Raw genomic sequence first — 17,575 nt, forward strand, 5'->3', positions numbered from 1 at the left:
TGCTCTCTGGAGAGCAGGTTTACCGAGAGCACCAGCATCTAATAGGCATTAAACCACCTCTGAACTCTAGGGCCCTCAAAGCCAACGAGGTTCTCACGAGTAAAAGGTCCTTAGGTGACCCGACAAGACATATAACAGCCTCAGTCTGGAAAAAGGGCACGGTTTTGCTTAAATAGCCTTTACCATCTTCCCTCTCCCCCACATCTGCAGTTCTTGCAGCTATGGCCATCTCTGTAGCCCCTGGGTGTTGTGGCACGAGGGGAGGAAGCCAGAGGCAGAACAACCCCTGCCAACACTCAGGGAGCACACAGCGATGAGGAACAGCGAGGCTTTGCCTCAGCCCATAGCGATCATGCCTTCACGGCCCATCGCCTCTCTCGGTCAACAAAAGGCCGCGGTGGGATCAGCCTCGAGGCAGACGGAACTGGAGGTGTGAAGCCACCCACAAACATGGCTTGGGTGGCACCTGCCCCGCAGGAAGGGCTGCACTGTGCCCTCCCTGTGCCAGCCACCCTGGCCACCGGGGCCACCAGCCACCTTGTGCTCCTGCCCAGAAGAAGACATAATTAACCATGAGCCAGGGCAGGTCACAGGGCTTTCTGAAGCGAGTTCAACCTTAAAGGAAAAGGTCATGAAGGAAAACCCCGCTCGACCGCTAGCACAAGCTCTTCAAAGCTAACCCCACCCCACGGAGGTCATGTGTTTGGCCACCTTGGTGGCAAAGGCCTCCGACTTTATCAGGGCAACAGCAAACACTCCCGAACAATTCCCACCTGCAAAGCGCTTTGCGGCACGAGGCCCTTCGCCCCGACACGCCGCCGTCCTGTCAAACCCTGCCTAGAAGGATCACAGGGCCAGCCGTGCCCACACGCTACCCGTCCTTTGAGGAAGAAGCCTGCTGCCATGTTATGGTTCGCCATGGGATGGACTTTGCCTGATGACCTCTGTGGTGGCTCCTTATCCCTGGCCTCACGCTCTGCCTGGGTTGACAGGCGGCGCTACCTTGCACCTGTGTGTGTCCACGTATGCCTCTAGTGGGTTGGTAGATTTGGAAGACAGGAAGAAAATTCTCCATGTTCTACCTAAATTCAGTATATTCTTCTCTGGATCAGAAAGAGCCTACCGTGGTTGACTGTTAAGAAAAGGGGCCTTAGGATTGTTAGGACTGTTAGGAAAAATATCTCATTACTATCTCCAGCTACCCACCAGAGGGTGTAGAGAAGGTAGAGTCAAGCTCTTCTCCAGGGTTTGTTGTGATTTGACAAGGGGCAGCTAGTCAAGGTTAGAAAAGGTGAAATGTTGATATAATATCGGGAAAAACAAAGGTGACCAAACACTGAAGCAGAGATTATGAGCTCTTTAACCCTGCAGGCATTCAAAACTTGACTGGAGAGGGCCATGAGCAACCAGTTAGCCCTAATGAGATTGGACAAGAGACCTCTGGAGGTCCTGCCTAACCTGAATTACTCTGTGAGTCTACCAGTGGTGGCACAATGCTGGCTCCCACCATCACAGCAGCTATGCTATCTTCACAAGCAACCCACAACCCATTGTTGAACTTCTGTCCCACAGCCATGGATATCGGCTGCGGCATGCTCTGGAGGTGGCACAGGCCCAGAAGGAAGGTGTTGCAGAGAAGTCGAGTCCCTCCGCATCCCAGGCAGAGGAGTGGTCACTGCAGTGGCACACAGGTGTGGAGATGGGAACATCCCCGGGTGCTCCCCACAAGGAAGGACGGAGGTGTAATTCCTCCCCTGCCAAGGGCTCAGCAGAGCCAGCCCAGTGAGTCAAAGATTACTGTTCTGATTGCTTTTCTAAGACGAGATTAATTTCAGTGTACATTTCAGATAATCCAGAATCACTGATGAAATGGCAGAAGTAAATTTAGATGGAATTTGGCAGGGCAGAGGGGAAAGTAAAGAAAAGGTTTTGTTCAAGTGAAATGACCCCTTGTAGTCAGGTCGCTCTCAGGCTGGTCCACCACAACACATCCGTCTGACCTGGAAATCCATCCTTGTGCTGCTGTCAAGTATCCTGATACTCTACGTCAAAACACTAATATATTTTTTAACATTTGCTGCCACGTTCCGTATTGTATAAGTGATGGCTACTCGCTTGATCTGTTTTCAGATTCCTTTATTCTTCCTCAAACACAGAACTTGAACCTTTGTTTGTCTGTGGCTGCTCTGCAGAAATGCCTTCGTAGCAAGTGCATAGGAGTCAAGCAAGCAGCAAGCCCTCTGAAATGTTTACATGTGGTCCTGTACGATTTAAGCTACTTGGAAAACTGCCATTTACCTGAAATTGTCAGTTTTACATCTGGACTGATTAATTTAGTTCATAATCATTGCCTAGAATGGACCTGAAAAGTAACTGGAGGAACCAATTTGTTCAGAAAAACAAAACAGCATGGTTGAATAGGAGCGTGGTTGAGGTTGAAAGGGACCTCTGGAGCTCACCTTGTCCAAGCTCCCAGCTCAGGAAGGGTCAGCTAGAGCTGATGCCCAGGACCATGCTCAAAGGGCTTCTGAATCTCCAAGAGAAGACACCACAACCTCTTTGGGCAACCCGTACCAGTGCTCCCTCACCCACGCAGTGCTTCCTGGTGTTCAGAGGGAACCTCCTGTGTTCAGTTCATGCCCATTGCCTTTGGGCACCAGGCGCCGCTGGAAAAAGCCTGGCTCCGTCCTCTCTGTACCCTCCCTTCAGGTGTTCACAGACATTGATGAGATCCCCCGAGCCTCCTCTTCTTCAGACTGAACAGTCCCAGCTCCCTCTGCCTCTCCTCACAGAGAGGTGCTCCAGGCCCTTCACCAACTTCATGGCCCTTGTCTGGACCTCCTTCAGTAGCTCCGTGTCTCTCTTGTACTGGGGAGAGTCAGACAGCACAGTGCTGAGCAGAGGGGATCACCCCCCTTGACTTGCTGGCAACACTCCTCCTCATGGACACACTTTCTCATGCCACCTTCTAAAAAGATCAATAAATGGGCAGTATTTCTGTAAGTTTCAAAGGAGGAAAATACTCAGAAAATATGCTGTCAACATTTAAAGTAATTCCACGCTCTGCTTTTCTGTCAGTGCAGAGCAACATCTTTTGGGGAGGGATCAGAGAGAGTAACAGGATTTAAAATTTTTAATTTCCCTTCCCTATATCATTTTGATATATCAGAAAGGATCTACAGGATTGGTGAGTACGGAGGGTTTATTATTATTATTATTATTTTTAACCATCTCCAATAAACACACAAGTTGATTTTCTTTTATCCTGATACAGGGCTGGATTATTATAATATTTATTTATTTTTTTTTCAGATATATTTTGTGTTCTGGGCACTCCTTTGAATTTCAAGTCCAAATGTACATTTGCCACATGAATACCAACCCCTGCTCTTTGCCTGGTCTTCTCAGTTTGTTTTCAGGATCCGCTCCTGCTGCCTACCTCAGCACCTCTCAAAACCCAGCACGTTTTGTGCATCTCCACCTTCGCCGTGCCTGTCCTAGAGCTCACCTCGTGCAGGCGAGGACACCGACCACTTTTTAAGGTGAAAGGCCAGCAGCCCGACCTGACCTTTCGCACAGTGGGGTTTGAGAAACCCCGCCGTGATTCAGCTCATCCCAAGTGAGCACATCGGATGAGCCAAGCTGCCTGCTCCACCTCCTCACAGCTCCTGCCACGAGCGGACAAGGCTGAACAGAGGAGGCTCCCCAGTGCATTCCCACCCTAGCAGCCTTGCTTCACTCCACTCGCTCTTCATTCCTACAGCCACCCTTCCCGCAGCTCTCCAGTACCAGCCCCACATTCCCCATCCAAGGAATGGGGCAGGGCAGCCCCAGCAAGCCCTGCCGGCAGGGAGGGGCCGAGCGGCGGCCATTTCGCCCTCCTTTTCCTTCCTTTTTTCCTTCCTTCCTTCCTTCCTGCTGCCTTACCCAGCCTCCGGCGCCCCTCAGGGGACGCGCCCCCAGCGCCAGCTTCGCCGCCGCCGCCGCCGCCGCCCCCAGCAGCCCCGCGGCCGCTGCCGCCACCGCCGCCCGCATGGCGGCCCCGGGAGGAGCTGAGGGAAGGGAAAGGGAAGGGGAAGGGCTGGGCTCTGCGCTGCTCCGGGGCGCACGGAGGTGGTGTCTGCGAGGACACAGCGTGAGGAGCGGCTGGGGGAGCTGGGGGGGTTTGGTCTGGGGGAGAGGAGGCTCGGGGGAGGATTTATTGGTCTCCGCAGGTACCTGAAAGGAAGGGGTGAGGAGCTGGGGTCGGCATCTTCTGGCAGATAATCAGTGATAGGAGTGGAGGGAATGGCCTCAAGTTGCACCAGGGGAGGTTTAGGTTGGAAATGAGGAGACATTTCTTCTCAGAAAGAGCAGCCAGGCATTGGAACGGGTTGCCCAGGGAGGTGGTGGAGTCACTGTCCCTGGGGGTGTTCAGGGAAAGGTTGGACGTGGTGCGTAGGGACATGGGTGACAATGGTAGGGGCACAGCTGGACCAGATAATCTTGAAGGCCTTTTCTAACCCTAAAGTAGTCAGAGGTCAATACCCCAGGACATGCAGTTGGGCTGAGGCAGGTTGGGTATTGCTGTTTTGTAGGGTTGCAGCAAATGCCCCCAGGGCACAGGTTTGTGGGCCTCACTCTGCTCTCCAGCAGATTACAAGCACTCTTAATTCTAACCTGCTGCTAGTTGTCTGCAGAGCAAACAAACTCCTCAGTGTACGTTCAGCTTCTGACTTATATACTCCACGCCACCACTAAAGTGGGGAAAAAAAAAGCTGCAGCAGTAAGTGACATTTAAGTTTTTAGATGAGCCCTTTCTTCAGTCAAATACCAAAGAAGCTTCCTAGGACGTGTAGGACGCTGTAGATGGCACACCATTGCTGCCTTTTGCCCCATCAGTTGTGGGCAGACACAGCATTGTACAAAATAGCCAAAACTGGGACTTACTGTGAAAAATGGTAAAACCAAACATTTACTGTAACAATATACATCAGAGGTTTGTGTTCTGCTAATAAATTTGTTATTTGCTACAGTTCCCTATCTTAATTGTGATTAAGGCAATTTATACTGTATTCCTAAAATGTTTTGCATAGCTTCAGACTGTTTCTTAACATTTCTATCTTCTGTTTGATAAGAAAAGTGTTGCAAAACACTTTTATATAAGCACTGTAGGATATGATTTCAAAATCTGCTGGAATTATGCACTGGAGAAAAATAGTTTTTTGAAAGCATTTTAATTTCAAATAGAGAAAGAAGAATACAAAAGCCAAAATATATTTACAGTTTTATTTACAAATCCAGTATGGTCATATTTCTCCTTTATTGAACAGACTACATATAATTAGCATTTTGAAAACGAGTAAGTATTAACAGTTATTAAATTTGACAAGTTCATTTTAACTCACTACAAACATCCCTCCTTTAAGATAATAAAAAAAAATCAAAGAAATTATGCCTTTAAAAATTCAGCTCAGGTAGAAAAAGTAGCATTTCAGAAGATTTCAGCAGGGACCTGAATAAAAGCATGGAAGGAATAAGGAGTCCTAGTATGTTTCCAGAGAGAAAGCTTTTCCCTAACAAAGTATAAAAAACTCAGGACATATCTTGCAGCACCTATACAAAATCACATTTTGAAGAGTTACAGAACCCCTTCAATAGGAAGGTAGTAATATGTTGATGAAAGCTGCCCACTTAGTTAAGCAAAGTTCTTCACTAAAAGTTGTTACTAGCAAAAAAAAAAAAAAAAAATTTGATTGTTCCGAGTACAGCAGACAACACTCAACAGCAACAGTGAAGTTTGACAACTGGCTTTTGCTTATGCTGTACACTTGAAACACAGAGCTTTGCAGGTTTTTGTGTGTCATTATAGCTGATCTATATGATATCTACATGTGAAATCTTTTAGTTTCTTTCAAGAAAGCATTTTCAACTCGTAGTTTCTCAGTCTCCTGTAAAACAGAAAAAAAAGATACTTAGAATTTTTCATATTTCATATTTATAAGTAAATGATAACTATTTGTCCAAGCGTTTTGAACACTTGAGGAAATAAAAAGGTAATTCTTGTTTGGGGAACCGTGAAGAGGCAGACCGGCCATGACCTACACAGCTGTATAAGTTCAGAGGTGTCTATTACTCTGAAACAGAAGAGCAAGAATGTTTTGGAAAGTTTTGAACTTTGCTGTCCTCTACATCACATCATTACTCCATCTGTACTGTACTCTCTGAAACTTACCTCAGTAAGTTTAGCGTAATCTTTCTTCAGTTTCACAAGATACTGAATCTTCTGGTTTAGATTTTGATGACCAAGTAATTTCCCATTTTCCTCAGCAAGAGTGTTAACTTGCTTCCTCAGCAAGTCCATTTCCTGTAATTAGTAAATACATAGTGTACATCTTGCTTTAGACCCTCCTTCCCTTTTCGGACAAAATACCTCGTTTAGATCTGCTTAACATAGTAATGTTCAACTTTGTTGTAACATATGATGCAAGAGTTAGCTGTCCAGGCAACACATCTTTGTTGCATGTCTCCTCAGGTGCTACACTAGATGCCTCTTAAGGTCAAACGCATCATTTGATTTGTACTGCAAACTTTAACAGAGTTCTGTACCCAGAGTTCCACTGGTGTTTCACCAGTGCACCAGTAAACATTACAAATATAACCAACTAATCTGTTACACAAAACATTTTCAGAGGCGGTCTGTGATTGCTAATTCAATTCTAATTCACAATATTATTGAATTAGCAACAGCTCTACATCTACTGAATAAGATTTTACCATAAAAGACAAAAATTACATATAACCTTTCCAATTCTGTCTCTCTCTTCATACGTTTCCTCCAGTTTTGATCTAATTTCTTCTTTTTCATGAAATGCTTTCAGCTCCAAAGCTCTAGTTCGTTCCATCTCCTGTGTCATTTCAAGACAAATATTCTCCCTGATTCTGAGAGCATTCTTGGTCTCTTCTAATCTGCCAATAAAAAAAGCATCACAAAATATTGAAAAACCAACATAAATGGCATACAAGAGAAATACTATGTCAGCCTCAGACACAGAAGTAGACTTTTAAAGACATCCTTTTGACAGAATTTATTTTCCCTAGAACTCAGTGCGAGCAGAAGGAAAAGTCACATCTACTTCACAACTCTTGTGCTTAATACTGTTTTAAACAAGGCCATGTTTTGGAACTGACCTTTTTGGGAAGCGTGCTGTTTCTAATCCAGGATGAACAACACTCATGAAACAGAAAATAGAATCAGACTACAAGATAACTTAGTATTCACTTAAGGCATGTAAATTTGCCCAATGAACTCTGTTGCAGTTCAAGTTTCCCCTGAACTGCTTGTTTGTATGTAGCTTTTCCCTAATGCCATTTTTGCTCAGAAACATCTCTGAACACCACAGAGATGTCCAAGTTCATCTGGCCTAATAACAAAATAAGGACTGCCCCTTTGAATAGGTGTCTTTTCTGCTGAAAATATTTTAATTCTATCAGTCTCACAGAATATTACAATTCTTATCAAACTTAGCAGCATGTCTACTGATATGAACAATTGTAGTTTTGCATTCAGGTATTGTATAAATTATAGTATTTCATGTCATCAGTTTTGTTTCACCAAAGCCTGATGTTTAAGGCCAACTGTATGAAAATAGTATTCATTTACTATGTTTTTCAAAACATTTCCTCAATTACAAAAGGAATCTGTTTTTCCTCTCTATACGTTATTTGCTTGTATGAGACACTGTAACACTATCACAAAGCATGTTTCAAAGAGCAGACAAGTATGAAAAAGCAATGGATTGAATAGTAAAATAACCCCTGCTCAAGACTAGGGCTTCAGTAAAAATTAGTATGAATTACTTTTGAAATGACTGTGTTCATAAAAATAATCTTCATCCTAAAAGAAGTTATTAACATAGAAAGCACACTGTTAATTATTTGGGTTATTGCCATTTAAGAGATTCAGCCACTATGAGTCCCTGAAGCAATACAGATTAGGCTAAGAATAACAGGAACAGCATCTTCGAAATAATTTAATTCTTTATTTTATTTCCTGACTACTATCCATCCTTGGTGTGGCTCATGAGTTTCTAGGACTCCTTACACGTCAGTGCAAATACAGTCTAGAAATATTTTCATAAGTAGGTTTCCCTATTAGAGTTGAAATTTAAAAAAATAATCAACAAACAGCATAAAAACAATTAAATTAAGTTTATAATTGAAAGTATTTACAATACTAGTAAAGAAGTGAACAGTATTTCAATTTCATTTGCAAAGGAATTAATGTGCTTAGAAATCATCACATATAGAAGTATTCAAAACCCTACAGCATAGATCATTTTGAACAATTCAAAATTAAGTCCCTTCTAATCAAAGGTTTTCCTATGGTTCCACCTATTTCAGAGTATTCCCTGATACATTGTTAACCTTTCAGAAAATGTAGTAACAGGTGCTACCACCACCTACTGATGAAAAGGAGTAAAAACTTGACATATTTTGTAGAAGTGTTAACATTTCTAAAATGTATCTTTTATAATTTCGGATCTTGGACTTCTATTCCTTAAATATAACATTTGGTATTGATGAGTTTAATACAAGTCTCCAGTTCAATAAGTAATATTAAACTTACTCTGCTTTCATTTTCAGCATCTCCTCCATTGCTTTATTCTGTAAAAGTTCAAAATATTAGTTACATTCATAATACTTAAAGCATGTGCATCTATTTAAAATGATTTGTTATTTACCTGATGCCAAGTATCTAATTCCAAAAACTATCAAAATCATCCTACCACCAAATAATTCACATCTCTAACATTCACTATAAATTCATCTCCTGGCTGTATGGACATATTTCCATTTCATGCTAGCACAAATGACCCACAGCAATGTCTGTGTTCATTCACACAGAGCAGAGCTCTAGCAGGAGGTTCCTCTGCCAGGGAGATCCATGTCAACCTCTACTGTGACATTTGCTTCCCTTTGGCAGAGCCTTGCTGTTAGCAAATGACACAATCTTCACTTTCCAACTTCAGTGAGATGAGTCAGATTTAGTGACCTGAATCTCCATTATTTTATTGTGCAATCTGACACTCAGTTTACTGGAGTTAGACCAAGATAGAAAACTTATGAGGCGAGTACCAGGGTCTGTATCTGTTAGAATTCACTAAAAATCAACGTTTGTTTTACTGGCGTGAAGTAGAAGAAAACATGATGAGTAATATTTCACAATAGGGAAACAGCCACTACTACATTTAAAGGATAATGTACCTTGGCCTGTCGTTCTTCAGCAATCTCCTCTTCTTTCTCTCTGAGTTGCTGAACATCAGTATGTTTCTGATCACTGGGAAGTCCAAGAATGAGAAAAGATTTTCACAAACACAGGAAATCAGTTGAAAAAACTACCAGTTTAATTTCAGTAAGCTGTTATGTATGTAGCTGTCTTGATGCATGTTCAGACTCAGAATAATGATCATCATAAAACAATACTAGAAGGGTTTAAAACTTTTACATTCCAAGAACATCACATTTTCCTTGGGTAGAACATAGTGAAACCAGCGCTCTAACGAAAACAGAAATGTAGTAACTACGTAACTGAATATTTTGGACAATTTCATGATTAAGGTATATTTTTTATTACCTGATGGTGCTCACTTGCACAGAGATGTTTTCGATAAACTTCATAGGCAAAGAAAATTCAACTCCTAATTCAACTTAGCATATGGGTGTTGTAAGCTACTGTTTACTAAGTTGCCCCGTAAAGATGATTTGTCATTAAATAACTAGAGTTATTTGCTGTCAATTAATATTTCTTTTTTCAAGACTTAAAATAGTGGGATATTTAATCCTTTACAAGATTGGAAAGGAAACCAAGAAAAAAGACAAGACAGAATAAAAATAATTCTGTCCAAAATTAAATAGTACAGATTATAGCTCAAACCAAAGCTTATGAAATCTCCCATTGAGGTAAACAGCAGCATGCCATCTTTTCAGAGAAAGTTCATTCCTTACCCTCCAAAACATTGATGGAGAACAGGTTCCATTTAACTTTTTATAAAGTTACATTGACTCCATTTGGACATTTCATATCTTCAAAATTCATAACTCCACAAGTATTGTAGCAATATAAAATACACTGCAATGTCTACTTGTCTAATTATTTTAGATTCTGTTTCATATTTCCTTTACAAAACTTTGTTGCATTTAATAATATGTGATTTAAAGGCAATACAATTCACAAGTCAGTAATGGATTTTCATAGAAAAGACTGGATCAATCTCTAATTACATGAGCAATACACAAGATTGTATTTCAAATAAAAATTGTACATTTAAGTTTATTGTACTTTATTGCTTCAACTTAAGACAGGTTTTTTATTTTATTTTACCTGTTCTTGCTTACTCTCTGAGCTTCTGTAAGCTGGCTCTGCAAATTCCTGTTGTTTTCCACTAATATCTGCATTTCCAAACGCAAGTTCTCCAATTCACTTAAGTGTTCCTAAGCAAGTGAGATTGGAAACAATTTATTTGAATACAAAACTGAAATTTCTGTTTTCACTTTTGGGTGAACATGTTTTTGAGTAAAAACAGGAGACAAAACTATTTGTCAAAAAAAAAAAAAAAAAAAAAAAGCACAAAAACCTGGCAAAGATCTGCATGACCCTTCCATTTACAGCTTCAGTACAGATTTGGTTTTGAAGAAGTTAGAACAGTTTCATTAGAAAAGATGTTACCATCTGACATTCATGAACAGGAAGTCACTCAGTCCTTGGGAAAAATGAGACATATGAATGTCTTAAGCAAGTTGTCTCTGTTTGTTACGTGGCTAGGCAAAGACAAGACCAAGAACTGCCTTCCTGCATTAATGGACATAGTAGGAAGCAGAGCTCATTAAAAATCTGAACTCTGTACTCGGTCTTCCTTTAACCTTACAAATTGCCTGTAGAGCTTAACTCTTAGTACCTTCAGCCGCAGAATTTCATCATTTTTAGCTCTTCGTTCTTCATTCAGTTCACGTACAAGGTGTTCCAGAGTTATTGCAGAAGCCCTCCGATCAGCTATTTCTTGTTCATGAGTTTCTAAAATTTTTGCCAAATTCACATCAAAATTTGGGGGAGTTTTTGGACACTGGCAAGTTAAAAAGCAAAACAGAAAAAAAGTCCAAAACTATTAGTAAAGAACTGTTTCTCTTATGTATTGGTTATGTGCTTTAATAACTAATTGGATACATATGTTAATAAATTTCTAACACAAAAATCATCAATAATATATTAAAGTTACAAACAAGGTATGTAGGATTTGATTATTCTTAGACATGCAGTCATTTCTGCTTCCAGTCTGAAGCCATGCCATAAACTTTATTAGTCTTTTTCAATGAACTCTAATGATTATTATCAGGAAATTGTTTCCTCTTAAGAATGTCATCATACCTGGGGAAATGTTACTGAAGATGAGTCCACAAAAAAGCAATCTATTTGCTTCATTTTTAATTCATATTCATTCTTCTTCTTCTCCAGTTCTTCTGTCATTCTGTCCAACTATTAGAAATCCCAAGAATTAAATTAGATCATTAACACTCACAAAAAATAAAGCAGCCATCTCTATTTTGAGCAAGCCAAGTACACAAGTGACTTTAGATTACCTTTGACTTCACCTTCATAGTTGTTTTATATATTTACCTAATAAATGTTAATCATTCAACAGTTGCATATAAGCATTTTTTAAAGCATACATACATTATATATTGTATGTAGCTAACCTGAATTTTCTTTGTAAAAGCTACTTGTCAAAATATGACTTGTTACAAAGATTTTGTGCATATAGATTTAAACAATTTCCTCAAAAAGGATATGTCAACATGATGAAAGGATTATTCTTTTCAAAAAGAACATATCCCTACTAGCGTGTTTGCCAACACAAATATATATTAATTAGCACTATGACAGTTATAGCAATTGGAGTTGAAGTTTGCATAAAGGCTTAATGTAGCTTTTTGGTCTGCAAAGGCTCCAAATCACTCTGTCTGCATCATGTAAAGAGCTCAATTATCTCCATTACATAATGGTAATGTTTGTGGGTAAGTGTTAAGCAGAGAAGAAAGTAACCCCATAGGTTACATTGCTTATAATCTCAGGTTACTCTGTCATTATATGCACAGGTAATTTTACTCTACAAAAATATTTTACTGTGAAGGCAATCTCAAGATACCATTACCAAAATATTCCAAAATACTTAGAAGTTACCTAGGCTTTTTTCAAAAGCTTGTGAACTTTTATTTTACAGGAAGAATCATTGCTCTTCAGGAGTACTGTGCACAAGATACTTTAAAACTTTACAAAGTAAAATGTTTTCCAGAAGCTATTATTAACCACAACTCCCTCCCACAGAGCTAATTATCGGAAGAATTTCCTTGTTTTACCTGTTCCCTGAGTTCCTGGATTAAAGCTTCTTTCTTTGTTATGTCTTGCTGTGCACACTGAAGCAATGCATCATGTTTCTTAGAGGCCTCTGTCAGTCTTATCAGCTGATCAGTGGTATGCTGCAAGTCTTCACACAGAAGGTCTCTCTATTTTAAGTCAGTGGATGAGTAAAAAGACAATTACTACTCTAAAGCAGATGTTTTATCCACCCTAGCAGCAGTGACAACAGCTACAAGCACCTCTCTTTTCCCTCCACTTTTTCTTTGTGAATTGTAGCAAGCATTCATCTACAAATTTCTTATTTTGGCAAGTTTTCTATGCCCATTGTTTGGGCTGCACAAAAAAAATATGAGAACTTGCTTGCAATATAGTTGCAGTGAGATACTTGTGGGAGATGTTTAGAATTGTCAACTGTTTAAGTCTAACATAAACATAAAATGAGGTACAATTCTGTAAATAAGGAACCAGAAAAGAATGTATAGATTTTAACCTATACTGAATCAATGATTACAGCCCTTTTGACGTATTGCTATTGTGCAGATACCTCTCAATTCATTCTAGGATCTAGACTCCCATCCCTGATCTGGTAGGGCATCATACTTCCACCAAATGCGCTAACCTGGAAGGAGAAGCAATACCTAGTACCCTGGACTAGATTTGACAGGATCATGATGTCCACCAAGAAAGCATGAAGGAGTATTTTATGTACAAAGTCAAAGAAGGGGAAACTGCTTTTATCAGTAGATAGATACTACACCATTAACCTTGAGTGTAAGGAATTGTTTCCTGCATGTTAAAAAAAAAAAAAAAACACAAAACAGAAAGCAATTCATTTGGCCAGCAACTTGGGTTTGGATGTCAATGTCAAAGTTAGGTATGAGAATTAGTGAAGATAATCTGTTTATTAACCTTAGCAGAATTGTATTTAAGAAAGGTTTTTGGGAAGGAAATGCTGGAAGACTTCATGGGTGCTATGATTGGACATAGCATATGTGACTGATTATCTTGTAGAATCTGAAATTACTTTTAAGGACAGGCTGTTGGCATTGCCTGAAGGACATGTTTACCAAAAATAACAGGGAGGGGGGTTAACAGGAAAGACCAAATTAAAAAAGAAAAGTACAATTTTAAAAGGCAAAGATGTACTTGAAGCAAGCATGCTTTCTAAATCTGTTTCCAGCAGGTGGAGCTTTTGGTTAAAATTATGAGTAAAGAAAAGAAGCTATTGCATATCATAGCAGTGGTGGAAGCGAGTGTTAAATATACATTCTTCTACCTACTTTAATTTCTCAGCTGCATCATCTAATATTGCCATTAAATTCAGCTGATGACTCCTCAGCAGCCTTGAAAAAATTAAACCAGGCTTTTAGCATAGGTTTTTAATGAAGTAGCTTATAAAATATTTATGTTGAGTAATGTGATAATTTAACAGAATTTGTCAGGTATCTCATTAAAAATTCCTTTAAGAGCAGCCTGGCCAGCTTTAGCTTGAATTAAAATGAGGTTAAGTTTTACACAAGTATTTTAAGCAAAAAACACATCCAATTAATCTGTTAAATAATCATAATACACCACCATAAATGTTTTTACCTCAATATTGTCTGCTATTTCTTTTCTCTCCAAGGCCTCCCTCAGTTCTTCAATCTTCTTCTCCTGATCCTCTATGATTCCTTTGCTTTCTTCTTTTGCAGCCAGAACAAAATTATACTTGCACTAAGATTAAATAAATTTAGAACATTTTAGGAAAACACGCTATCAAAATACTTTAGCAAATATAAATAAATGCGTATCACACATTTTACGCTAACAACTACAAAACAATGTTTAAAAATCTCATCTGTGTCAACGACTTGTGCCATATCATACTTGTTAAATTGTACAAGACATTTTTAATAATGAATAGTCAGAACAATAGAAAAGAACATACATATTAACCATCAAAATCATTATTGATAAAAACAGGTAATACACAGAAATTGTTCTCGTGAACATTTTCTCCGTAGGACCTATAGTTCATACACGTATAGATGGAATCTAAAGCATTCCATGGGTTCTCTGAGTTTGCAATCCAAACATTTTAATAAAGATGAATCGTATTTATTAAGTCATGTAAACGGCTTTAATTCTTCATATATGTTTACAGATGTAGAACATGGTTATCTCAGCTACAAAAAACCTCACTCATAAATGAATTTATGGTTCTACTTCAGTTGTTCATGTCTTAAATTGCCAATTTCTGAGAAAATCTAAATGTGACTGTCAGCTGAGAGCAGTTTACAGGATGTGAATAGGTCCCTTTAGAGACACTGCTCTTTACCCACCACGTGGAAAGAGTTCAGTTTTCAAGACAGCCTCAGGCATAAAATGTTCAGAAGATTTCAACATGTCAAAACAAAGAAGTTTCCTTCTAAAACACTACAGCAAGTTATGCTGTTTGAGACCCATGATAAGACATGTCATTGCCTTCCATTTCTGAAAAATGACACCATGTCCTTCAAAATGACAGAACATACATTTATATCCTCCAGCTCTCTTGTTAGGCCATCTATGGACTCGGTTTTATGATTAATTGAAGACCTTAGCTCCTGGATCTGTCTCATCAAGTCAGTTACAACTTCCTGCAACATAAAAAAGTTAATTCCTTTTTTTTTTAAAAAAAAAAATTAACATAAAATACATGCATAAAATACATAAAATATATGTATAAAATAAGACATAGACAGTTTTTTAGTATTAGACTTTCTTTGGTATATTATTTGTCAATCTGAAATTTCAAACACATTTGAAAATTAGGTCCCAATATGCACATTTAAATGAGTAACAGGGAAATTTGTTGTTAAATTATTACCTTTTGTTCTAAGCACTTATATAAAGACTTAAGCTGCCATGTTCATTATAGGAGAAGACTAGCCCTCAGATTTAGTCTCAGGCTGTCCTGAGTTTCTAACAGAATAGAAGTACTATAGTTTAAGGTTAACGTGTTTGCAAAGGAAAAAGGCACACAAGAAACATGACAGCACTGAGACAGTACCAGATTCTACTGACCTTACACATTGAATTTTTATTTTTAGCATGGAAAATCCATAATTTATCAATGCATCATTCTGGATAATAAAAGCATTATGTGATTTCTTATACCCATCTTACATACAGCATAAAAAAATGCTTGTGCTATGGGAACTTCTCCTATATAAGCTTTCAAAATGGTGGAGCAATCTTTTCATGTAGGAGTGTTTTGATTTTATTAATAAGATAGTCACATTCTTACATTACCTTCCTTACTTTTTCTATTAGCTCATTACTAGATGAGACTAGAAAGCCCTATTATTAACCAGGGGTATTATACGTTATTTCTGCATGGAATGTTTTGTTCAGCAGACAGCTGAAACCGACTGGAAAAGGTTCTTCAGCGAGAGGGTGGTCAGGCTTTGGAACAGGCTCCCCAGGAAGCGATCACAGCACTGAGCCTGCCAGATTTCAAGAATCATTTGGACAACACCCTCAGACACGTGGTCTGATTTTTTGGATTGTCCTTAGGGGACCAAGGAATTGGACTCTATGATCCCTGTGGGTCCCTTCCAACTTGGATATTCTATGATTTGCTCTGTTTTCCTTCAGTTATCTTGTTTTCTCTGAATGCAAACCAGTTTCCTATCATCCTGCAAACTCCACGCCAGTAAATGGCAGCATTGATATCATGTAGACATGCAGCCAGAATGGTCTAGAATCACAGAATTACTAAGTATCATAGAAAGTCTCTGTGCTTTCAACTCCACCACAGAGCATAGTTACCTGCAGAACTGGGTATCAGTAACAGAAATAAGCTCAAACCTTATCTGCATCATTTGTCTTCTTCAGAGAAGCAATAATCTCTTCAGCAGCAGCCAGCTCCTGTTCCAATTTCTGCACTTTTTCTTCCTGAAAGAAATAATTACGAAGGAGAGATTTAATTACTTTTGAAATATAGTTTGTATAAGCTCAAAGCTTTTAAAAAAGTGGAATTAACTAAGTTGTTTACCATAAAAATTAAGCAGTAGCTTAGCAAAACAGTCAGACTTGCTGGTAATCTACAGAACAGTCAGTTCACCAAAAAACTGCTATAAATGTACACAGATATCTATGAGCATGACTTAGCCATTCAGTTCTGCTGTTGTACCTGCTGCTCAGACCGTGTCACCATGTCAGAAGATGGTGTCTCCACCTGTGTTTTTTCAAGTACTTTCAGGAGCTCCCTGGAGAAGGGAAAAAAAGTATTTCTGGTGAGAAATACGATCAGAACATAAGAGATTTTACAAGAATCAAGTCATGTAAGTTCATTCTTGTTTGCTCTTGTTTTTTTGTAGAGTTCTTTAACTATAGTCTTATATAATAACGAGAAGCATAATAGTTTAGTTACCAGCAGTGGAATTTTATCTTCAACATGAAGAACGATACTTGTAATGAAATTACACTTGCAGTGCAAATGTCTAACTGAACAGAACAACACCTCACTTTAATATAGGTTGGATAAAACAAGAAGTCCGTTATATCTCCATCCAGCTGGGGAAAAACACATCTACTAACAGGGTCAACTACCAAATACAAAACCTAGCATAGGACAAAACCAATGAGGTCAGATAAAAACAAATGCCACAACTAAATAAAACTCACCTTGAATTGTTTTCTTTATCTTCTTGTAACTGTAATGTTAGTTTTTGATTATGTTCTTTTTCTGTTTCCAGGAGTTTCAATAGGTTCTAGAATATCAAAATATACATTTTTATAAGAAGCTATAATATAAGGCCTTTACACTAATTGAAGCCAAAATCGAACTCTAAACAGATCCTAAGGTAACTGGAAAAGAAAAAATAAAAACAAACTACAAAACCTTAAACAGAAAGAGATGTTTAGTTTTGTCCTGGACAAATTAAAACTAAACTCTGTTTTATATTAAGAAATCAGCTCTTTCTACATGCCATTGATAATAATTCCCTGTGGCTGCAGTGTTCCTCAATATCCAAGTCTTCAAAGGTAGAAATCAGGATTTTCCAATGTAGATTAATTGGAAGTGGAAAAGCTGTTTCAAATTCTAACCAGCAATTCAAGATCTTTGACTAACGGGAATTTGAAATCATGACTTGTCAATCTGTTAGTATTCCTTTCAACACTGAAAGGGAAATCAAACTTGCTGAGTAGGCAAAC

At 39.0% G+C, this 17,575-nt stretch overlaps 1 protein-coding gene across 1 annotated transcript in view; it reads right to left on the reverse strand.

The window, feature by feature from the left end:
• Positions 1 to 5,285: 5,285 nt before the first annotated feature.
• KIF15 (kinesin family member 15) overlaps positions 5,286 to 17,575 on the reverse strand; it is a 35,208-nt gene continuing 22,918 nt past the window's right edge. Inside the window, exons 22-35 of the mRNA XM_032182833.1 lie at positions 17,045 to 17,130; positions 16,551 to 16,626; positions 16,226 to 16,312; positions 14,908 to 15,012; positions 13,985 to 14,107; positions 12,394 to 12,540; positions 11,405 to 11,512; positions 10,938 to 11,102; positions 10,364 to 10,473; positions 9,247 to 9,319; positions 8,609 to 8,646; positions 6,783 to 6,948; positions 6,215 to 6,346; positions 5,286 to 5,930 (exon numbers count right to left, since the gene is read on the reverse strand). Of these exons, the coding sequence (XP_032038724.1) occupies positions 5,868 to 5,930; positions 6,215 to 6,346; positions 6,783 to 6,948; positions 8,609 to 8,646; positions 9,247 to 9,319; positions 10,364 to 10,473; positions 10,938 to 11,102; positions 11,405 to 11,512; positions 12,394 to 12,540; positions 13,985 to 14,107; positions 14,908 to 15,012; positions 16,226 to 16,312; positions 16,551 to 16,626; positions 17,045 to 17,130 (1,479 nt within the window). The 3' untranslated portion in view covers positions 5,286 to 5,867. The remainder of the gene's footprint in view (positions 5,931 to 6,214; positions 6,347 to 6,782; positions 6,949 to 8,608; positions 8,647 to 9,246; positions 9,320 to 10,363; positions 10,474 to 10,937; positions 11,103 to 11,404; positions 11,513 to 12,393; positions 12,541 to 13,984; positions 14,108 to 14,907; positions 15,013 to 16,225; positions 16,313 to 16,550; positions 16,627 to 17,044; positions 17,131 to 17,575) is intronic.

This window comes from Aythya fuligula, chromosome 2 (assembly GCF_009819795.1).
Source record: "Aythya fuligula isolate bAytFul2 chromosome 2, bAytFul2.pri, whole genome shotgun sequence".
NCBI classification, from domain to species: Eukaryota; Metazoa; Chordata; class Aves; order Anseriformes; family Anatidae; genus Aythya; species Aythya fuligula.